Source organism: Triticum aestivum, chromosome 6B (genome assembly GCF_018294505.1).
Source record: "Triticum aestivum cultivar Chinese Spring chromosome 6B, IWGSC CS RefSeq v2.1, whole genome shotgun sequence".
Classification (NCBI taxonomy): Eukaryota; Viridiplantae; Streptophyta; class Magnoliopsida; order Poales; family Poaceae; genus Triticum; species Triticum aestivum.
Window position 1 is genome coordinate 571,439,916 of NC_057810.1, and position 22,679 is coordinate 571,462,594.

Consider the following 22,679-nt stretch of genomic DNA (forward strand, 5'->3'; position numbering starts at 1 on the left):
CAACGACGGGGTCGACCACCAGCGCTTGCCTCCCAGGGGTGGCTATGTGCATGGGGTGGTCAGATTGGTCGAATGTAATGGCAGTCTGAGACCACTTCAGGTAATTGGGTGTTGAAGGAGCAGCCATATTCACCTCTCGGTTTATAACTTTCAGTCGATTTTTGCTCTCAACATCGGCAAAAATCATCAAGGTGGAATTGACCTGCGGATATTCCTCGTCACTATCCTCCTTGTCCTCAACCTTGTCCGACTCTTTTTCCTTGTCCTTGGGCTGCTTCCCTTGGAACTGTTGTATCAGGAGTCGACACTGTCGAGTGGTATGCTTCGGATAAATGAAATTACCCTCTTCGTCTTTCTTGGTGTGGATGTGACATGGTAAATCCAACACGTCATTTCCTTCTTTATCTTTTACTTTCTTGGGGTTCCAAGGCCCCTTGGGTTTTCCTTTGAACTTTCCTTGGTTCAGGGCCAAGGCTTCTCCAGGAGCGGCTGGCTCGGCTTTACGCTTTTGCTTCCGACTAGAATTTCCGCCTCCGGTGTCCTGGGCGACTGACTTGTGCTTGCCACTCCGGAGCCGATCCTCTTCCTCACCATTGGCATATTTGGTGCCTATTTCCATCATTCGACTCAGAGACATGTCTCCGGTTCGACCGAATTTCAGGCTTAGCTCTCTGTATTTTACGCCCTCTTTGAAGGCGCAAACTGCCTGGTGATCAGATACATTTTCTACTGTGTGATGCAGTGTGAGTCATCTCTGGATGTAATCCCTCAGAGTCTCATTCGACTTCTGTACACAAGATTGCAGCTCTGTCAGTCCCGCCGGCCGCTTGCATGTTCCTTCGAACGTCCTGACAAACACTCGGGAGAGGTCCTCCCACGTGTAGATGCTGCTGGGTGTCAACTGATTCAGCCATGCCCTGGCTGACCCTTCCAACATGAGAGGCAGATGCTTCATGGCCACCTCATCATTTCCACCGCCGATCTGAACAGCTACTCGGTAGTCCTCAAGCCAAGTATCGGGCTTGGACTCACCGTTGAACTTGCTGACTCCAGTCGCCAACCTGAAGTTGGGAGGAATCACCGCGGCTCTGATGGCCCTGCTGAAACACTCTGGTCCGGAGACGTGCACTCGGCTGTTGGTGGGTACATCTCTGTCATTACCCTCTCTGTGGGCTCTGTTCCGGTCGACGAGACCTTGAACGATGATGGATCTCGCATCAAAGCCTGGTTCCCTGGGGTCGACTGGAATTCTTCGCCCGTCACTGTACTGGCGTCTGTCATCCTGCTGTCGAGGCATATATGATCCACCCCTCCGGGGAGGAGTGGGCACTCGATGTCGATCGTTGCGATCGACTCGGTGATCATCCTGCTCATAGTTCCTGTACTGATCGTGTCGGTCGCCATGCCCTTCACGCCTCGGGGGCGATCCGGGGCTATGAGCTGACTGAATAGTATTCGCCGCCACGGACCTGCTATGAATCCTGTTCGGCGACTGCGACACAGCCGAATTCTGATCTCCAGCTGCCTGGAGCAAATCCCTGATCTGCATCAAGTCTCTGCCAGCCTCTGACTGGGAAGGCTGAATCGACTCTGCTATACGTGTTGCAGCTACCAAATTCTGGATTGGAGTGCGGTATACCTGAGTCGGAGGTTTAAAGAGCTGGCGCCGACTGGAATCTGGAATCCGTTGCCGCGCGCGCTCGTCGAGTGCCCGCTGAAGGTTCTTCAGTCGAGTGCGCTCAGCCAGGTTGGCCAAGCGCGCATCCTCTAAGGCGCGAGCCTCAGGGGTTTCTCCAACGATCGGAGTATGAAGCGCATCCATGTTCCGGCGGCGAAGCTCTTCCCTCTGCTGCGAGTCGAGGGGCTCGGGGCGGTACTCCTCATGGTCATGCGACGGGTCGCCTCCGCCGTTACCTCCCTCGGCGCCAGGAAAGCTGGGGGGAACGTGCGGCCCATTGACCATCAGGACCTCCACCGCCGGATCACTGTTGTCGCATTCGGATGCAGTCTCTGCGGAGCCAGTCGAACAGGCCGTAGAGATCTTCATCGGGCTCGATTGCCGCGACTTGGGCACTGGTCGACTGGCAAGCCACTGCGTGCCTCACCCATCGCTGAAGCCTCGACCAACCGGAGCGCTTACGCCGGCGGGAAGCTGGGAGGGAGGATGACACGAAAACCGGCCGATACTGAGTCGATGGTTGCCGCAGAAGGACACCGCGAACGCATGCTCGAAAGTGCGTAGCTCCGCGGACCGGGAGCGCATCCACGTCGAGCGGAGCCTCCTGCAGCTAGGCAGAGTCGTCTGCGACGAATGTGAGCGCGCCGAGACGGATCTCGCGGCCCTCAACCAAAACTCCACCTGAAACCATGATGATGGGAATTGAAAAGATTGCAACTTCTCCAACAAGTCGCTAAGACAGCTGCCCCAAGGTGGGCGCCAACTGTCGTGGTTCTAAGTCTGACAGTAGAATAGGGGGTAGGTATGGAGAGGCAAGATCCTAGCTATGGAGCAGTTGTGCACATAAGTGTTTTACGAGTTCAGGCCCTTCTCGGAGGAAGTAACAACCCTACGTCTCGGAGCCCGGAGGCGGTAGACTGGATTATGTGTGTGAGAGTTACAGGGGTGCGAACCCTTCTACCAGTGGAAGGGGGTGGCTTATATTGAGGACGCCAAGACCCCAGCCAGCCCATGTAGCAGAGGGTTTAAAGTACATTAAGGTCTGGCGTTACTGGTAACGCTCTACATAAAGTGTCATCATGACCATTAAGACTACTTAATTACAGACCATTTGAATACAGAGTAGATCTTGAACTCCTGGTGGTCGAGTGAGTCTTCATGGTCGAGTGTCTTCAGGTTCATCGAGTGTCTTCTAGTCCGTCGAGTGGAGTTCCTCTTGGTCGACTGGAAGACGGCTTCTTCTAAAAGATGTCCTTGGGGAGGGTACCTTAGACAGGTTCATGACCCTACCCTAGGTACATGACTTCATCAGGCGCTAGCCACCAGGAAGGCAACACGTGTACCTTATCCTCTCCCTAACGCCCCATCCACTCCTTCTTCCTCGCAATCGCCTAGGCAGGAAACTCCATGGATCCAGGCCGGCCATCAGCTCCTGCCTCATGTGCTTTTTGTGTGCCCCACGGGGGACAACGCTGCCGTGCCGTTTCCATGGCTGCGCTCATCGCCATGGCCGCGCTGTCGAATGATGGCTGCGGAGGAATCACGGGGAGGATACGAGAAGGCGCAGGCCATGGCGGCGCGCATGAGCGAGGATGGGCATCACTCAGGGATCTCGGCCACTGCGTCGTCAGGCACCTCTCGGAACGGCGCCACGGCGGTGATGGCCATGGGTGGGCGTGGGAGCTCAGCGGAACAGTAGCACCAGCTGTGGAATGGATGTAGCAAATTCCATCACCGGTTGTAGCAAACATCGACTATGGTTGCAGCAAAACTGCGTCATCATCGCCGCGGAGGTTGCAGCTAGACATGAAGTTTGAAGCTTTTTTCAATGCCGGTTGTAGCTTTCGCAACCACCGGTTGCAGCTTTTCATTTGTCATCCACGAACGGCGAGCAAGGCGACCGCGAACTGCGAGGATGACGCTGTCCTGAAAGAACATTGTAAATGTCGTGTTTTTTTTGTTGCATGCTACAACTGGTGTCACATTTTGCTACCACCGGCATAGCAACGGCCATAAAGTTTTTTTGCTACAATCGTGACCACGTTTTGCTACGACCAACATCAAAAATTGTTTCCATGACGGCAGCCGTGTTTTTGGGACCTGGACGGTGAGCTACAACCGGCAGCTATCGTCCACAATGTTTTTTGCTACAAGCATGTCTCCGTTTTGCTTCGACCGGCCATGAAAAAGCTTCAATTGGGTGCGGAGGCGGGGGCGGCGTGGTGGGCTCGATCCACAACGGCAGCGACTTGCGCGGAGGGCGTTCACAAGCACGACGGGGGGGGGGGGGGGGGGGGCAACGCTTGGAGCACCGATGAGCGCGGCAGGAGGCGCGACATGGCGCGAGGAAGAAGGTAAGGGGAACCGTTTTCTTCAACAGGATCTAACGGCCCACGCGCGCGGATCCAACGGCTGTGGTGCGATCGGCCCAATAGTTGGGCCGGCACACCGGCGCAGATCGTTGCCCTAAATAAAAACAGAGGGAGTACTAGTAATAGTGAACGAGGGAGTGCTACGTAAAATGCCTAGTACTCAATCATGTTTGCAAGAAAAACTATACTGCCAGCCCAGTTCCGGCGCGTATGGGCGCCGCCGCTCCGCCATGCCGGTACGCACCGCGCCGCCCCGCGGGCCCGCGCCGGCAGAGAAAACAAAAGCCAACACACGGGCGAGCGAGGGGCAGAAGGGGAAAACGAGCCGGCTAGCCACTTGGCGAAAGGACGCGCACGTGGCACGGCGCCAAGCGCCCCCTTATCCAGCGCCCGGGTGACGGTTCTGCCCCCAAAAGCGCAAAAGAGCACTCGGAAAGGGCCCCTCCACCCTCATCCCCGTCGCTCTTTTCTCCCTTTACCTATTCTCCTTTCTTCTCCCTCTCCCTCTGCCGCCGCGCTCTCTCTCCACCTCCTCCCTTCGCTTATCTCTCTCTCCACCCGCACCCTCCTCCTCCAGAAAAGTCATTTTTTAGTCCAGGCGCCCGTGGAAGCTTCGAGGACCCTCTCGCCCACCCGCGCCGTCGGGCGTGGCGCCTCCGTACGTCGATGCGGCGGTCCGGTGAGCTCTGCTCCCTTGCTAAGCTCTCCACCTGTCGCCGTCGATTGGGTTTGGTCGTTTCCTTGGTTTTTAGCTCCACTCCGTAAGCAGCAGCGGCCCGTTCGCGCGATGGGTTCCGTGGGTCGAGCTGCTGCTGCTGCAGGCGATTGACTGGGTGTCTGGGTGGGACTGCCGGACCGACCGGCGGCTGCCTGGTAGGTCTCGGTGATCCGAGCGTTCGATCCTCGGGTCCTCCTCGTCTCCGTTCCAGCGGGTTCAAGTCTTTTTCCGTTTTGTTTCGCGGGCTGCTCACGTTTTAACTCGTGTCGCGTGGAGCGTACGTTTTAACTCCGCTTAGATTTGGTTGCGTAAGTTCTCATCTTAGTTGCTTACGGCATGGATTTACCATTTTCCACGCTTCACTTTTCATACTGCCTAGTGCCTACTGGCGGCGTGGTGGAAAAGCACCCGGCCATCTAGGCTATAGCTGCACTGCGCTTTGCTCATACGGCTCTCTTTTTTCTCTTCTTGGCAGCGGCTATGGCTAGGCGCTGAAAGGATATCCCTATCGCGGCTTTAAATTCGGGTGTTTTCAATCAATCAGAAAGACAGAGGTAATTTTAGGGAAAGTTCGTTGGCTTTATCCACCCATGGTTTTCTTTAGGCTCAAGTTGGCATAAAAAGTGGGATTAGTGCCGCCCCAGGCTCGGATTAGTACCTTAAGGCAGCAACGATTTGTGACGCAGCAAACTGAACGGAAAGGTGTCCGTTTCATGTGCCGAAATAGGCGCGTTCTGAGATAAGACCAGCAACTAATCCGGCCATTTGCACCCGGGGTCGGTAGCGTTCCATAATTCCATTTGTGCTCCATCCCTTTTGCTTCTCAGCCATGCTTGCTTAGATGCTCTTGCTTCCTCAAACCAATGCTTTTGCTTCGTGCCTTCAGGTTAATACTTCTCTTTTCCTTTTTGGTGTTACAAAGTGCATTCTAGGGTTGTCTCTCGGTCTCTCTGGTTTTCGGAGCGAATGTAGTTCAGTGTTGACTCCAATTTAAGTTCTTTATTTTCATATTGTTTCTTTGTATGCTTTACGGAGAATATACTTCTCCCTCTGTAAAGAAATATAAGAGCGTGATGCTCTTATATTTCTTTACGGAGGGAGTAGTAGATATGATTATATATTATAACCAGTATTACTAATTAATAAATAAAATTGTAGTGTGCATCAAGAAGAAAAGTTCCCAAGACCAGTCAGTTGTACTTTTGCTTTTAAAACTCTAATTCTTTTTTTGGGGGTGATTATCACCTCGGATTCTTTATGTCTTGGCCGGCAATTCCAGGTGGACTCTGTCAAAACCTACATAAGTCTCTTTAAATGGAAATGTTCTGTTACCTAAATATGGACGCGGTTAAAAATATTATCCTAGATCTGTGTTGTTACTAGCTGATGTCAATATATGAATAAAATGGACCATTCTTGTTTCGTTCTTATATGGTGACACTTTGGAGCATTCCTATTGGTTGTAGAACAGAGCAAGTGACATTTGCATGGTCTGTCTCAAAAGTACTATGGGCGGCATAAAACATGCCTTCTTTTCCTGTAAATTGTATATGTACACGTTGCTGCAAGTGGGTGGATTAGTTCCTAACTTGTTCCTTCTAGAATCATATTTTTATATATCTGCACAAAATTGGTCAAATAAGCTTCCTTCGGTGATAACGATCTCTTGTATTTGCATTTCAATGTCATGTAGGACCCTTCACTGAATTGAACTAAGAGAGCCCGGGACAGTGCCTGTTGTAGTGGCAGTGGCACTAAACAGCTGGAGGAAGAGCCCCCATGATCATGGGTGCTCTTTGTGATTTTTGTGGGGAGCAAAGGCCAACAATTTATTGCCGATCGGATGCTGCATCCTTATGCTTATCGTGCGACCGTAATGTGCATTCGGCTAACACCCTTTCCCAGCGACATATGAGGACCCTTCTGTGTGATCGTTGTGCTTCACAGCCTGCAGCAGTCCGGTGTCTTGAAGAGAACACCTCACTTTGCCAAAACTGTGATTGGAACGGGCATGCCGCGACATCCTTGGCTGCCGGGCATCTAAGGCAGACCATAAACTGCTACTCAGGATGCCCATCATCAGAAGAGCTGGCAAGAATCTGGTCCTTTGATTTTGATGCCCCTTCTGCAGCTGCTGAGCCGAACTGCGAGGAAGGAATAAGCATGATGAGCATTAATGACAGTGGTGTCAGTAATCATTGTGGCGCTCAACAGGATAGCAGCTTGCTGGATATGGCTAACACATCACTCATCAGTGATCCACACACTGGCGAAAAGCTTAATACCGGAGACGAAATGAATCTTCGGCCACTTCCTACACATCAGCCAGCTCAATCAGTTTCGATGGCACCTAAGGTACAATATGGCTAATCATATTCCCCCAGAAAACATATATTATTGTTATTTAACTATTCTGCTAGGTTTCTGCATATGTCATCAGCTCATAGCCTGTTGCATGCAACATTACTTAACATATGAATGTAGTCAAACATTAGTCATGCTGTAGACTTGCAGTTGCAGTAAAATGCACCAATATAGGCGCATACCTTTTCTGCAGGCCAATTATCTTTTCTTGTACTGTTGGCAAAATGTTTTAAAAATATTCTTAATCTGAGCGGTCAAACAATTGCAATATTTTGGAAATCGGGATCTTTTTATGCATGGTCACCATGTTTCATAAAACAGCTTTCTCCGTCCCTTCGTATCATTGTATGCTTATGAAATGTTGGTTGCATCATTCAGGTACCCTGTGTAACAGATGACGATATGTTCAATGATGGCAGCATATATGAAAACTTCTGTGTGGATGATGCTGGCCTGACATTTGAGAATTATGAAGAGCTGTTTGGTACTCCTCACATTCAGACAGAGCAACTATTTGATGATGCTGGAATTGACAGTTACTTTGGAATGAAGGAAATGCCAGCTGCTGATTGTAACGAGGTTTGTACTTTCTGCATGAAATATTCTCTATTTACCTCCCCTGGTGCATATTTTGGAAGTTGTTATGTCAGTTCAGGGTTTCATCTCTAGCCTACCCCAACTTGTTTGGGACTAAAGGCTTTGTTGTTGTTGTTGTTATGTCAGTTCACTCGTCAAAATTCAGTTGAGGACCTTTTAGTTTCACAGCAAAGTAGTTCAGTTTATTTTCCATGCAAGGGCTATATTACAGTATCCTCTCAAAAGAAAAAGAATTGTAGTCTATCTGATGGTTAATTCACTATTCTAAGACATTTTTTGTGCTTTGAGCAGCTCAAACCCGCGCAGCCCGAATGTAGCAACGCAGTATCTGCTGACTCCAGCCTCTGTGTTCCTGCTAGGCAGGCCATATCCAGTATTTCCCTCTCGTTCTATGCTTTGACTGGTGAGAGCAATGCTGGAGATCACCAAGATTGTGGGGTATCACCACTGCTCCTTACGGGCGAGCCACCCTGGCTTCCTGGTCCTGAAGGTTCAATTGCCAGTGGCAGCAGAGGTAGTGCTCTCTCGCGGTACATGGAGAAGAAGAAGAGAAGAAAGTAAGCACACCTCGTTGTGGGTTTTCGTCGATTTTTTTCTCATCATTTTTAGCAATACTAGAATTTCAGCTATTACATGCTTTAAAAACATGCCCGCAATCATAGTTTCCTGTTCAGAATTCTAAAAGCTTTACATTTACCAAGTAAATATTCGCACACGTGTCTGATGGCTGTGAAATTACAAATACTCTGTTAAGTTGAGCTAAGCTTTTCTTTATAGCTGTTTGTTAAAGGTGGCCTGTTACTTCTCCGACATGCCACCAGTCCGTTTGGCCACCTTAGCTTCATCAGGCAGCATCTAGCTTTTGATTATCATTTTTTTCTTCCAAAATTTACTAAGCATCCTTTGGTGACATAACTTTTTTTTTGACAGATTCGACAAGAAGATCAGGTACGCTTCTCGCAAGGCTAGGGCAGACGTGAGGAAAAGGGTCAAGGGCCGGTTTGTCAAAGCCGGCGAAGCATACGACTATGATCCGCTCAACGATACACGAAGCTACTGAAGCCCAAATGCCATTGGCTATATCCATCCAGTGCCAGACTAGCAACAATATAGCCTTCAGCAGCTCATGTGGTGTCGCTCGCACTAAGAAAAAGAAAGAGAACACCAGCAATTGTGCCGGACAGCGCAGCCGGAAAAGCGTTAAAAAAAACACACCAGTTGGTGAGTTGGAAAATACTCCCTCCGTTCCTAAATATTTGTCTTTCTAGGTATTTCAACAAGTGACTACATACGGAGCAAAATGAATGAATCTACATTCTAAAATATGTCTATATACATCCGTATGTGATAGTTCATTGAAATATCTAGAAAGACAAATATTTAGGAACGGAGGAAGTACTACAGATAGAGAAGCTGCAAACACGCGGGAAGTTCATGTTATGCCGCTGCTTCATATTCTCCTTGGAGGTGGATGGAGCGTGCAGATATCATTTTCTTCTTGGTGGGTGGTTTCGATCACTCTCCACCATCTGTGCATTAATCCAATACAATTACAGGGACTAGTCCTCCCGGCTCCCTTCCCACCGCATGCGTGGGCATGGCTACGCCATACCTGCCACTGCTTCCGTGTGCGGTGCGCTGGCTGCCAGGTCCTTGATTAATTATACTCGTGTAGTTTCTTCCTGTAACATTATTTATTTATGACGCAGGCGCTAGCAGCCTTGTTTAAAAACGAACTGTGGTGCCTGTTATAACTTGTAAAGTCTGTTCCTGTAATTTTAAAGATGCTGGGTGTGAAAGTAGAAGCTTCCTTGTATGTCAGTATGTGGACGCTGGGCCTCTGTTCTTTAATCTGTGCCAGAATTGCCATTCTTCGGGTAAGGCAATAGTGCACATTTTCCTGACAGACTGTGTTCATTCTGGTCAGCGAGTGAAATGCATAAAACCATCACAATCGTGTCCTAACTTGCAAAACATCACCACAATTCAAAACGTGGCAAAATGCACTGAAAGCTATCGTTGACGGTGGCAAAATACACTTACGAAAAAATTGGGAAGTATTTGACGTGTCTAAGCATCCACGTGGCGGTAGAGCTAACAGTGAGGCGTTAACGGCTCGGTCGGGACCGCGCTCGGTCGGAGCCAAGGGTTCACCCCGGTCGGTGTTCCATAGTCATTCTCCCCCTCCCTCGCTCCCTTTGCTATTGCGCTCATCTGCTGCACCCTCGCGCTCCTCTGGTTGCTGCGCTGCTTGCCGTCAAGATTTCGAGCTCATGCTTGCCCAGTCGTCGGCCGCCATGGTCTCTTGGAACGACGGTGAGAGCAGCGATGACTCCCTGGCGGAGTTCGACTCTCACATAAGCTTTCTCTTCTCTGTCTCCTAGGTTAGGGTTACGATTGCTTGTGATTTTGGGATTTACTGGATTTGAGTGTGTGTTTAAACCGAATCCAGTCTAATTGACTAGCTCTATCTCATTTGAGCTCAATCCAGGCGTCTCTGATCTTTGAAGACTTCGACTTTGAGGGCATTGTGGATTTCGAGTGCGACCACAAGAAAAATGTTAAGAAATTTGGAGCTTTCTAAGGCACCCTCACTGGAAGGAGGTTCTATGATTGTGCGCATGATGTAAGTATCCATCTATCTATGGATGTGATATTTAGTAGTTTGAAAGCAAGATAATATAATCAACCATCTAATTAACTACCTTCTCCTCCTCCTCCTCCAAGAAAGAAAGTTAGGGTTCGTGCCTCTCGCCGGCGTCGGCGCAGGTCCGCCTCGTCTCCGGTGGCCCTAGGGCAATGGATGCGCGGTGGATCCTGCCAAGGGCCGGCGGGAGAGCTCCGTTTTTAGTCATTTTTTCAATCTTGTTAGGGTTTCTGTCCTACTCAGGAAGCCGAGACGGCGGCGGTTCCCTGAAGATGGAATAAAGGTCTCCCCGCCTAGCCCCCGTTTCGGCGGTGCATTTAGCATCGTTGTGGGCGTGTGGAGGTGTGTCTCCGACAGATCTATCTTTGGTGGATTTGCTTGGATCTCGTCGTTGTTCTTCTACGTTCGTGTGTCTTCGGTTTGGATCCTTCCGTTATTTTTCATCAGCGGCGGTTGCTGTTCTGGGGTGCTGGTCCTATGGGGCCTTAGCACGACGACTTCCCGACTGTCTACTACAACAAGTTGTGCTCGGCTCTGGCGATGGAGGACGATGACGGCGGAGCGCCTTCGGCTCGCTTCGGTACTTGTAGTCGTCGCTAGGTGGTCTATGAATCTGGATGTAATTTTTATTTCTGGTATTCGTTGTACTGCCATGATTGAAGATGAATAGATTGGAAGTTTTTTCGCAAAAAAAAGAAAGCAAGATAATATAGTGAAATATGAATTGTGTCGATTGAAAAGCTAATTTATTTAGTAGATTTAACCAAGTTAATGTACTAATGGACTTGATGTTTTATGTAGTGTAATCCTCTGCAAACATGAAACACTTTATGCATTGACATGGCACCGTTTTGATTGGGTGTTGTTGATTTTGTTAGGTGTGCAAGTGTATTGTTGCTAATACACTGTATTGTTAAGTGTTGTAATTTTTAATCATCTATTCCAAAACTAATAATTTAGCATTTGAAAATGTTAAATGTGTATAGAAAGAATGTTGACCACGTATTAAAAAAATGTTAAATGCATGTCGAGAAAATGTTAAGTGTATGTAGAACAATGTTGACCACGTATTCAAAAAATGTTATTTAAGCATTTGAAAAATGTTAAACATGTACGGAAAAAATGTTGACCACGTATTAAAAAATGTTAAACTTTGTATTTGAAAAATGTTAATCAAACATTCGAAAAAATGTTAAATTTGTATAGAAAAATATTGACCATGTATTAAAAAAATTTAACTTGTATTTGAAAAATGTTAATCAAGTATTTGAAAGAACATGTTAAATGTGTATAGAAAATATGTTGATCATGCACTTAAAAAATATGTTATTTAAAAAATGTTAATAAACATTTGAAAAAAATGAATGTGTATAAAAAAATGTTGACCATGTATTCAATAAATTTACTTTTGTAGTGGAAAATTACACGTGTATTAGAAAAATGTACTGGATATACACCAAAAATGTGTGTAGAAAAAAGTGAAACCCTGAGAGAAAACAAAATAAAACCAATGAAAAACGAGAAAAGAAACTAACAAAACAGAAGGAAATGAAGAAAAAAGAAAGAAAAATCTGGCGAAAAAGGAAAATGAATCAAAGTAAATCAAATAAAAACAAAGAAAAAGGAAAGAAAAGAACAGAAAAGAACTCTTAAAAACAGAGAAATAAACTAAGAAAAAAGATGGTAAAATCAGAAAACAAAACAGTGGAAGATCGGCTCTATTTCTTCAACTAGGTCGCGACATACTAAGTTAACATGAACCAGACGATGGCGCAGTGGCAAGAGTCAGTACGTTGCAAATGAACGATTCTAGGCTATTACTGTAGATGTTCACGCGAGTCTTCCATTGTACTCGCTATAAGCGAGATATGGCGTTACGGATAACTGCCGCCTTCATTCTCAAAAGAAAAGAAAAACTTGTGCCTTCAGCGCCCTAAGCTGGCGCTCACGGGCACCCTAGTGGGCCGTGGCCTAGGTATCTCATTCGCAATCACCTTTGTATCCCTCAACAATCTTGGAGAATTATTCAGGAGCCAAACAATTTGAGTACTAGAATTCTGAAATCCGTGTATTTCCCCAATACCACGGTTCTTGAGGCAGAACTTCGTGCAAAACCATCCCAAGTGTGTGAGTGATTCTTGAGGGCAGGGATATTTTGAAGCAAGGCTTGATTAGAAGAATTGGGAATGGACAGGAGACTCGGATTTGGGCAGATAATTGGATACCCAAAGGTAATTTCATGAGGCCAATCTTATCTCTGGTGCAGAACCCACCAGTGAGGGTTTTCGGAGCTTCTTGAGCCAACTACACCTACATGGAACGAGCAACTAGTTCAAAGCGTTTTTTGCCAAATGATGCGGAGGAAATCTTGCAAATCCCGGTTTGTACGCAGAACATTGACGACTTGTGGGCTTGGCAACCGAACAACAAGGGCATTTTCACGGTTCGCTCGGCCTACAAGGTCATCATTAAGACAAAAATTCAGGGAGAAGGTTGGCTCGATGGGAGCGGAGAATGTTCTGATGGTGCAAAGGAAGAAAGTGCATGGTCATATTTGTGAAAGATCAAAGTGTCGGCCAAGGTGAGAGTATTCTTATGGAGATTAGCGCACCACTCACTGCCAACTTTTGATGTAATGCAACACAAGAACATGACAGAAACTGATGTGTGCCCTCTTTGCGGCGCCGGAGACTGGTGGAGACATGCACTGCACCATGGCGAGGTGTGTATGGGCCTTGTCGGATGACGACCTGGAGGAGAAAATTTCAGAGAATGAAGGATCTAATGCGAAGAACTGGGTACTCGACTTCCATGAGATTCTGAGCCAAGATCAGTTCGCAAGGCTTGTAGTCATGCTATGGTCGATTTGGTATGTGAGAAGGAAAGCCGTCTACAAATCTGTTTTTCAGGGGCCTAGACATACACATGAATTCATAGCCTCATATCTGCGGGAGTTGAGTGAGGCCCAGGAACCGGAGAAAAGACCAAGGGTAGTGACGGGGCAACCAACTGTCAGACTAGAACAATGGAGGCCGCCACCGGAGGGCACTGTAAAACTTAATGTGGATGGAGCTGTGGCAAATCAGGGTAACTTTGGTGCTTCGACAGTGGTGTGCAGAGATCATAATGGCTTATACCTGGGGTCATCGTCACTGGTCACGCAGATGGTCGACCCGGCGACACTGGAGGCGTATGCGGTAAGGGATGCTCTCGCCCTAGCTGAGGATCTTGGAGCTCAGCGCCTACATGTTGCTTCGGACTGCCTGACAGTGATCAACGACATCCATCAAGCACTGGTGGATGGCATGGAGAGGTGATTAGGGAGATCATCAGCCGTTCTAGATCCTTTATTTCATGTAACTTTGTTCATAAGCACAGACGTTTTAATGTAGAAGCACACAACTTAGCAAAGCATTCTTGTAACCTAGTAGTAGGCCGTCATCTGTGGTTGAGGAATCCCCACGACCAAAATCTTGTACCCATGAACATCTCTGAATTTTGATAAAGTGGGACAAGATTTCTCAAAAAACAAAAACCTCGACTTTTGAACTTTGAATAAATTGCATGTTGTTACTATAGAAAAGATTCCCCTCAAGCTGCTAAAAAACATAACTAGATTTCCCTAAAAAAGGTATCACACTAGATAAGGAAAAAGGTCCAAGTTTTCAAAGATTATTTTTTCTTATATTCAAAAGATAATAAAAGATGTTCGTGAAAATTTGAAAGTTCACAAAATATGAAACAAGTTGTGAATTAGATAAAATTTTACGAATTTGAAAAGATGTTCACAAAATTCAAAAAATATGTGCAAATTAAAAATAGTTTGTGAATATGAAAAAATTCACGAATTTAAAAAGGTCATGGATTTGAAAAATGCTCATATATTTTAAAAGTTCATGAATTTGTGAAAAGTCTGCGGGTTTAAAAGATGTTCACAAAGTTGAAAAAAAGTTCTCGGATTTCGTAGCTTCAAATAAAGTTCACGCATTTCCAAAAAGTTTAGAAATTTGAAAAAAACATTGATTTATTTTTTGTAAATTTGGTCAAAGTTCATGGATTTCAACAGTATTTTGCTAATTTGTAAAAATTTCATGGATTTTTCAAAAATAAAAAAATCGTTGATTTGAAAAAAATTGGTTGTTTGAAAGTTCATGGATTTCTTGGGAATTTTTTTTGAAAAATTGATAAGTTCATGGATTTGGAAAAAGTTCAAGAATTTGAAATAATGTTCCAAATTTGAAAGAAGTTCATGGATTTAAAAAATGTTGACAAAATTCGAAAAAGTTCATGAGTTATAAAAAGTTCAAGGCATTGAGTTTACAAAAATTGGAAATAATTTATGAAGATTTTTTAAAACAAAAACTAAAAGGAAAAAAGAAATAAAGAAAAAATAAGAAGAAAAAAACACCAAAACCGAACAAGACCCGGTCCAGAAAAACCATAAATGGAAAAAAAATGTTGAAAGCTTCCAGAAACTGGTGTGGGATGCTTCCGGAAACTAGAACGAAATCTTGCTACGATCCATATATGGGTCGGCCCATGTGTTAGCGAGGGGTGATCGGGCGTGGGTGCTAGTTAACAGAATAACATTTAACTAGCGCCTGAAGCACGGAATAGGAAATGCGGGGAGCGTGTCCCATCCCTTCGGCCCATGGCTTTGAGGACGTCAAAAACTTGCTCCAAGATGAAGGTCTATGTGTTCGTTCTCACTATATGGCCAGGCCCAGCTCTCTACCTCCCGCCCATGTTCGGACGTTTCAAGACTAGCATGAAGGAGAGTGGCACTCTCCTTTATAGCGCTCAATGAACAGTAGCCTAACACCCCATCCCCTAGGAAGCTCCTCGGGTGGGAATGGCGGCCCTAGCTTTGACACCAATTGTTAGCGCCCCAGGCCCAATCCACGTTCAAGTGTTTCCAGTGCGCATCAGACATGCTACCATAAGCGGAGAGCCCACCACATCACAAAAAATTAGCTTGAAGGAAGTGTGACACTCTCATTATAAAGTGGTCCCTACCCTCCTCCCGTAATCGAGGCGGGACTAAAATCACTGGCAAAGTCCAATCACCAGTAACCTAACTGGCTAGTGCTTGCGCGTGGGCCTTGATCGCTCCGGAGGAAGCACCAACCTGACCTGGAACGCCACTCTGCACTTCACCGTCCTGGCCAACACCTTCGTCCCCCTCCTGGTGCGCCTCTGTGATCGGTGGCGCTTCCAAGACGACCGTGATATCGACAATGCTCTACGCCCCCACTCTCCCAGCTGCTCTCCGGGGAGCCAAACGGGAATGTTCCGGCCAAGTTCTACATGGGCCAGGTCCGGAACAAGCACTTGTGGGGTTCCTCAACTTCACCTACAGGCTCGGCAATGTCTACGTGACTCCATCAGTGGATCTACCAACGCCTCCCAAAATAAGAATGGGGGATGTTGTTCCCCAGAAAGTATGTGGGAGGCTGATTCTACTGAAAGTATGGGGGGGGGGGGGAGGGGGTTGATTCTCCAGAACTTTTTCTTTTGGTGGCCCAGCCCGCGATTTGTGCGACTCGTGTTGTTGTGTAGGTAGTAAAATCACAGCTTAAGCATTTTAAGAAGATAATGATTTGGGTACAGTGGCGGATCCGAGAATGCAACTTTGGGTGTGCAATTTTTTTTCATCCTAACAAAAAAGTCCATTGGTCCACAACAATACAAATTGTTCACAATAGGATCAATATCTCGAGAGAAGATTTTTTTACAAAGAGCTATATATCTCTAAAACCAATGATTATTCATTCGATCCTCAGAAGAAAGATAATTCATTCATTTATTTTTTTACTAATGAACGAAATCAATCCAAAGATAATTCATTTGTTGTTTCTAAATCAATAGTACTAATGTGGTCATGTACAGAGCTATATATCGATAAATCCAAACATAACCTACACATGTACGGGTCAACAAATGAAATCTCAGATTGAAGCTTTGGACCGAGATTTTTTACGGGTATTTGACTATGCTTAGAGCAACTCTAGCAGACCCCGTATCCCGCCGGCCCGTAAAACGCGTTTGCAGTTCGCGCAAAACAGCTTTTGCGGGCTGGCTCGGGTTGGTACAGATGCAGGCCCCCAAACGGTTCCGTAAAAAAGTATATTCGCGGAATATACTTTTTTACGGGTCGGCTTTGCGGGTTATGCTCTTTGTGCCGCTGCATCCCGCATATCATCAGCCCGCAAATATCAAATACAACATAATTCAACAATAAAAAACAAACTGAATTATTCGAATCAAACGTAATACAATAATCATCCGTATTACAAATAATTATTCAAATAACCGTAGCAAACTTAAATAGCGCAACACAAAACTTGTCATGAATACAAATAGTGCACAACCTCAGTTGTGCTATCTTCACCAATGCGAAGATACTCATCGGCATAGTCAGCCGGAACATCATATGCAATCACCCGCACAGCTGCGGAGATTTTTTGATATGCACTAAATCCCTTTAAGCCCGCTGCATTTCTTCTTTGAGTAAAATACCGGCAATTTGCCTCGCAAGCTTCAACAAGTTTCACAAAGAGGGATCGGCGCATTCGGTACCTTCTCCGAAAGAGGTGCGGAGGATATGTATGATTCTCCGCGAAATAATCTTGCATCAACATCTCGTTCCCAAGATGGCGATTCCGAGGAATGCACAAACGCCCGACAGTCGATCCTCGCCTCCTCTTCCGGTGCTCGTCTTCATGCTCCTTCACGGCAAGCGCCATGGCTAATGTTTGCTGCCGAAAGGTCGCAAGCATGGTCTCAACATCCGAGTCGTCCGAATCGGACGAATCGGATAGCAAGAACTTCTCGCACGGGGTCAACTCCATCTACACGCACACCGGCGCGTCAATCTACTACACAGCTCGCAAAAATCACAAAAAAGGGACTAACCGGTGGCGGGCGATCCCGGGCAGCGACGAGGGGCTGCGCTCGACGATGGTCGATCCCTGGCGGCGGCGGCGACGGGGGACGGCTCTTCTCACTGGATGCGGAGGGGCGTTGCAGCGGCTCGGCGCGGGCGGGTGTGGGGTGGCGCGGGGCACGATTTCATCGCAGATATGGCCAGAATTGCCGGCGGCGGGCGGGGCGGAAGCAAGGGCGGGCGGCGGCGGAAGGAGGGGGAAAAGAGCGCGGGCTGAAATGTCCCTCCCGCCAACTGCTTCTCTGTGATGCAGGGCACTGCAGCCGCGAGGGGGAAACCCGCGTTTTCCCGGGTTGGGGTCGGGAATTTGCCGCGCGCCCCAAAACTTTTTACGGGCCGGGGCGGGATGCGAGGTCTGGCCGGGCAGGCTTTCCGGCCCGTACCCGCATTTTGGCGGTTATTTTACGGGTCGGGGGCGAATGCGGGGTCTGCTAGAGTTGCTCTTAGAGCATCTGCAACCGGACATCTCAAACCCGCCTCAAACGTCCGGGCATGTCCGTCACGTCGGACTGACGGCCGGGGCTCACATGAAAACACTATAAAACCAGACGTCTGAAGCTCGTCTCCTTCGGTGGATTGCGTTGTGCCCTAACCTGACTATTTAAGCCAACCGCCGGCACCGAAACCCTATCCATCCACACTTCCCCACTCTCGTCCTGACGCCGCTACTTTCCACTCGCCGTCGACATCCTGGACATTTCCGACGATAAGGTGTAGTTAGCTAGCGTGTGCGTAATATGTAGGATTTCTTTTGTATCGTTTGTACGGATCTAGTGGATGAAATACGAGAGACTCGGATGCACAACACCAAGTATGAGGCGTGACCAGTCATTGTCCGCGGACGCGCCCGGTCGTGTCCGCAGACGTTTGAGAGATCGGTCGGATTTTCCAAGTCCGGTTGTAGATGCTCTTAGTATCTCTCATGCGTGAGGGTAGAGGTGGCTCGTTACTGCTCTTGGGCTACTGGTTAGTTAGGTGTGGTTAGTGGCCAATGGGTTAATATTAATCCGTTTGCCACATGAGAGCTACTGTGTAGTCTCTTAAAGTATGCCAATCTTAGTCTTTTTTGCCATATATCTATATATGGGAATTTTATGCAGCAAATTTTGGGTGTACATCTGTACACCCTTGAACCATACTGAATCCGCCCACTGTTTGGGTAGTGGATGGGGACAATGTCGGCATCAAGACATTGCAACGCCCTTAGCCGCCTCAGGCCGCCTTTTGTTCACTATAGCACTATGAATTGGGCTCACGCGCCCAAGCAGCCACCCGGGGTGCCTGGGCCTGTCTCTGCCGCTGGATGACGATGGTTGTTCAATGGTCCAAGAATTCTGGTGTAATTTTTTTACGTCAAGGATGCTTTGTAATTTTGATGAACTTTTTCAATAGATCCAGATCCTTTTTTACAAAAAGGAAAACGTTTCCTACGGGTAGGGCAGAGAGGTAGGCTTCTCCATCCATCACTTGTCGCGGACGGACGGCAGATGAATGTGGCGCAGTACGTGCCAGCATTGGGTGCAGTTACCTCACCGTCGTGCATACTACACCAAAAAGGTCTTTTTCCACAGGGTCTCTCCCCTCAAAAGGTTAATGTCCGGTACAAACTTAAAAGGAAAGCCATCCTAACAGAACAACCCAACAGCTCCGGCGATCTTCCAGAACAATCTCACTCTGAAACGAGCCCAAAAACTCCTCCCGGAAAGCAGCAGCGCGAGCAGGCCAAGAAACCAACCACCTCACGTACATACGTACGTAGGTACTGCCCACGACGACGCCACCACTAACTCGCCCCCGTCCTCTCTCCCCACTCGCGGCTCGCGCCACCTTCAATTCATCGCCACTCACCACCAGCCACCGGCCATCACCACCACTGTTTGCCATTCCCGCATTTCGCCTAGGCCGCTGCCTGCCCCGCAGTGGTACCCTCCCTCCCGCCCGTGTCCGCCCTCCTAAAACGAGCGTCGGCCCCGAAATAGCCCGGCACCACAAGCACCGCCCACCGGCCACTCATTGAATCCATGCTGCCCTTGTCGTCGTTAACTCCTCTGCCTCCTCGCCTTGCCCGGGAGTGAGCGAGCGAGCGAGCGAGCGAGAGCGGCATGATGAAGCTGCGGTGGTGGCGGGTCGACGCGTCGGAGGTGGCCGCCGTCACGGCCATGGGCGTCTGGGAGGCCGTCCTGGCCGGCGGCGGCAGGCGCTTCATCAAGCGCAAGGACAGCGACGCCGGCGAGACCGGTCGGTACCGTCGCCCTCTTCCTCCGCCGGTCAATCCTCTCCTCCCCCCTTTCTGCATGCGCGGTTGCTCTTCTGTTCCGTTCGTGCCAATTTTTTTGGTCCAGAAGTCAAGTCAGCGAGATTCTCCAGGCCAAGGAGAACTGCTCCCGTTTTGTTGCGAAATTTCGGCAGATTTTGGTGCGGGGAAGCGGCACGATAGCTGCGCCCTTTCGCGGTTTGTTGGGCGCCATTTCCCTGGGAACGGCAAGGCCGTTGCTGGCTGCCTGTTGCTCGGCATGCCTGCTCCGTTTGGATCCTTTTCCGGTGCGGGGCTCCAGGGCATCATCGCCAAAGTGTGACGCTTTCTTTATCCCCTTCTTCACGCACCTCTGAAATCTTTATTTAGCAATTTCTGCATCAGTGAGACTAGCAAGTTAATTTCATCCGTGGTGCCATTACTCTGCCCTAGTGTATTATTGTGTTCTTTAGCCCTAGCATTCCTCCCCAATGGGTTCCACAACGTACGGAATGGCACAAAATATATATGATCTCGCCATGGTTCGTGTCCACCATGGCGCCCCACTATCTGCACATGCTCCTGCTACACTCCATCTCTCACGAAATCCTATGGAGTTGCTCTGAAAATCAACGTGTGAAAAACCTGATCCAGTTTTTACGCCCACTGACTTAATGGCGCCCCGTCGTCCTACGTACAGGTCGGGCGCTGGAGGAGCTGCGGAGCTCCCTGTACAACGAGATGCACAGCTCGGAAGGGGCCAAACGCCAGCAGCAGCGGTTCTGCGGCCCGTCCGTCGCGCTCACCTTCAACTTCGCCGTCGCCGTTGGGATCATCGTGGCCAACAAAATGGTACGTACAATCCCCACATCATCCACCTACATATGCCGCCTTCGTTTACTTCATGTACTACGAGTTAGTAGCAAGATTTCATTTAACTCTCGGATCAATTGTCTTGTAGGTGATGGGGAGTGTCGGGTTTAAGTACCCGATTGCGCTGTCACTGATCCACTACGCGGTGGCGTTGGTTCTCATGGCGATCCTCAAGGCCCTGTCCCTGCTGCCGGTTGCGCCGCCTTCCAAGTCGACGCCCTTCTCCTCTCTGTTCGCTCTGGGCGCCGTGATGTCTCTCTCCACCGGGCTTGCGAACGTGAGCTTGAAACACAATAGGTAAACCGGATTCTGTTTCCATTTATGTATGTTCAGTGATGTTGCTTTATGTGTTCTCAGTATCCTTGCTATTCAGTGTAGGTTTCTACCAAATGGCTAAGATTGCCGTGACTCCGACAATCGTCGCAGCGGAGTTCATGCTTTTTAAGAAGAAGGTTTCCTGCCAGAAGGTAGGTTTACCTCCATAGTTACTGATGAGCTGCACATGCCTTTTCTGTACTTTGAACACAACTGTCCTCATATTTCTTCAGAGGAAGAAAACCCAACAAATTGTGCTGTAAATACATGTTTTGTTGTCTCTCTAGCAGACTACCACTCATGCCATATGTGTGCATGTGTTTGTTTGTTGTCGATAGTGCATACCTATTATGCTGTCAAATTTATTCAGTTTTAACCGGAAATCCTGCTTCAACATTTACACAGGTCATCACACTAGCAACTGTGTCAATCGGAGTGGCTGTGGCCACCGTCACAGACCTAGAGTTCAACTTCTTCGGCGCCTGCGTAGCATTGGCCTGGATCGTCCCTAGCGCGGTAAACAAGATCCTGTGGTCGAATCTGCAGCAAACCGGAAACTGGACCGCCCTCGCGTAAGTTCCAAGTTCTGCATTTCGATCCGCAGGAGGCGCGTCGTCGCATTGTTTTTCGGTTAAGTAACATAACACAGATTGTTCGATCAACCAGGCTGATGTGGAAGACGACCCCCGTCACCATATTCTTCTTGCTGGCGCTGATGCCTCTCCTGGATCCACCGGGCCTGCTGCTGTTCAATTGGAATTTCAGAAATAGTTGTGCCATTGTCATCTCTGCTCTGTTCGGCTTCCTCCTCCAGTGGTCCGGCGCTTTGGCCCTTGGGTGAGACCATTTTTCCTCTCTTCTTAACAAGAACATTCTTCCTTGTGAGATTTCAAAATGGGTAAGAAGATGAACTTGCTGCTAATTGACTCCGTGTTGATTTGCTTGTGGCATGCATGCAGCGCGACCTCGGCGCTGTCGCACGTGGTGCTGGGGCAGTTCAAGACCATCGTCATCATGCTCTCCGGCTACCTCATCTTCCGCTCGGACCCCGGGGTCACCAGCATCTGCGGCGCCGTCGTGGCCCTCGGCGGCATGTCCTTCTACACTTACCTGGGCCTCAAGAAGGAGTCGGCGGCGCCCAGCGGAAAGAAGCCGCCGTCGAGATCCAACTCCTTCATGGGCAAGCCCGCTGGCGATGGAGGCAGCTCGGACTACGAGGACTCCGTGTGAGTTGGGAGTTAGGTGACTTTGGTGGTCGGTTGTGTTGTAAACCTCGTTTGTGGTAGACTCTCACTGCATCTGTTGTACATAGAAGAACTTGTGATTTTAGATTCCTATATTATTCCTTTTCCCATTGGCAGGTGTCTTCTCAATGATTTTACACTTAAAAACTTCTTAGTGCAAAAAAATAGTGGTTAGAGAAGTAAAATATTTAGTTTACTCCTCTAACCGGCACCTAGCCAAACTTGTATAATGGTTAGAGGAGAAAAAAAATACTCCTCGGCATCACGAACTCCTATATTTGGTCAGCCTCCCACCCACCCGAATAAAAAATGCCCCATCTCCCCTCGGTCGCACCCACCCCACCCCGTGTTGCATCTATCCCGGTGCCTCCCTTCTTGCCTACGTCGCTCACCACGCGCCACTTTTGATCCTCCATAGGACTTGCTGTGCTCCTCCCCATCCCAATTTGGTCCTCTCCTGCCGCCGTAGATGCTTAAATCAACAGATATATGGCCCCCGCCACCGGCGCTGGATTCGACGCAGCCCGACCTTTGATATCATCGTGTTTTGGATGGATTCGTCGGGGTCTGAACCGTGCAACCCCCTCAACCACTTTGCGCCACATCTCGGTATTGAAGGAAATATGCCCTAGAGGCAATAATAAAGTTATTATTTATTTTTTTAATTCATGATAAATGTTTATTATTCATGC

The 22,679-nt window shown here is 48.3% G+C and overlaps 2 protein-coding genes across 6 annotated transcripts; both read left to right on the forward strand.

The window, feature by feature from the left end:
- Nucleotides 1-4,479: 4,479 nt before the first annotated feature.
- LOC123138077 (zinc finger protein CONSTANS-LIKE 9) lies at nt 4,480-9,550 on the forward strand. Of its 3 annotated transcripts, XM_044557989.1 has the most exons (6): nt 4,504-4,729; nt 5,244-5,322; nt 6,462-7,123; nt 7,511-7,711; nt 8,021-8,286; nt 8,660-9,550. In XM_044557989.1, exons 3-6 carry the CDS (start codon nt 6,548-6,550, stop codon nt 8,787-8,789), a joined length of 1,173 nt encoding a protein of 390 aa, XP_044413924.1. In that variant the 5' UTR covers nt 4,504-4,729; nt 5,244-5,322; nt 6,462-6,547; the 3' UTR covers nt 8,790-9,550. The 3 variants fall into 3 exon arrangements, with proteins under 3 accessions (XP_044413923.1, XP_044413924.1, XP_044413925.1); XM_044557988.1 differs by lacking the exon at nt 5,244-5,322 and having other exon boundaries at nt 4,480-4,729; XM_044557990.1 differs by lacking the exons at nt 4,504-4,729; nt 5,244-5,322 and adding an exon at nt 5,339-5,654.
- Nucleotides 9,551-19,034: 9,484 nt separating this feature from the next.
- On the forward strand, nt 19,035-22,097 carry LOC123134447 (nucleotide-sugar uncharacterized transporter 2). Of its 3 annotated transcripts, none has more exons than XM_044553700.1 (7): nt 19,035-19,560; nt 20,256-20,407; nt 20,517-20,725; nt 20,802-20,895; nt 21,149-21,315; nt 21,410-21,580; nt 21,703-22,097. In XM_044553700.1, the coding sequence occupies exons 1-7, from the start codon at nt 19,425-19,427 to the stop codon at nt 21,971-21,973; spliced, it is 1,200 nt and encodes a 399-aa protein (XP_044409635.1). In that variant the 5' UTR covers nt 19,035-19,424; the 3' UTR covers nt 21,974-22,097. The 3 variants fall into 3 exon arrangements, with proteins under 3 accessions (XP_044409635.1, XP_044409637.1, XP_044409636.1); XM_044553702.1 differs by having other exon boundaries at nt 19,483-19,589; XM_044553701.1 differs by lacking the exon at nt 19,035-19,560 and adding an exon at nt 19,634-19,892.
- The last annotated feature ends 582 nt before the right edge of the window (nt 22,098-22,679 follow it).

Excerpts from the sequence above, each read along its gene's own strand:
- LOC123138077 (XM_044557988.1), top strand. The coding sequence starts at position 6,548 with ATGATCATGGGTGCTCTTTGTGATTTTTGTGGGGAGCAAAGGCCAACA. Across the intron at positions 7,124-7,510 it reads CAGTTTCGATGGCACCTAAG|GTACCCTGTGTAACAGATGA; the intron begins GTACAATATGGC and ends TGCATCATTCAG. Across the intron at positions 7,712-8,020 it reads CAGCTGCTGATTGTAACGAG|CTCAAACCCGCGCAGCCCGA; the intron begins GTTTGTACTTTC and ends TGCTTTGAGCAG.
- LOC123134447 (XM_044553700.1), top strand. The coding sequence starts at position 19,425 with ATGATGAAGCTGCGGTGGTGGCGGGTCGACGCGTCGGAGGTGGCCGCC. Across the intron at positions 20,408-20,516 it reads TCATCGTGGCCAACAAAATG|GTGATGGGGAGTGTCGGGTT; the intron begins GTACGTACAATC and ends ATTGTCTTGTAG. Across the intron at positions 20,896-21,148 it reads AGAAGGTTTCCTGCCAGAAG|GTCATCACACTAGCAACTGT; the intron begins GTAGGTTTACCT and ends ACATTTACACAG.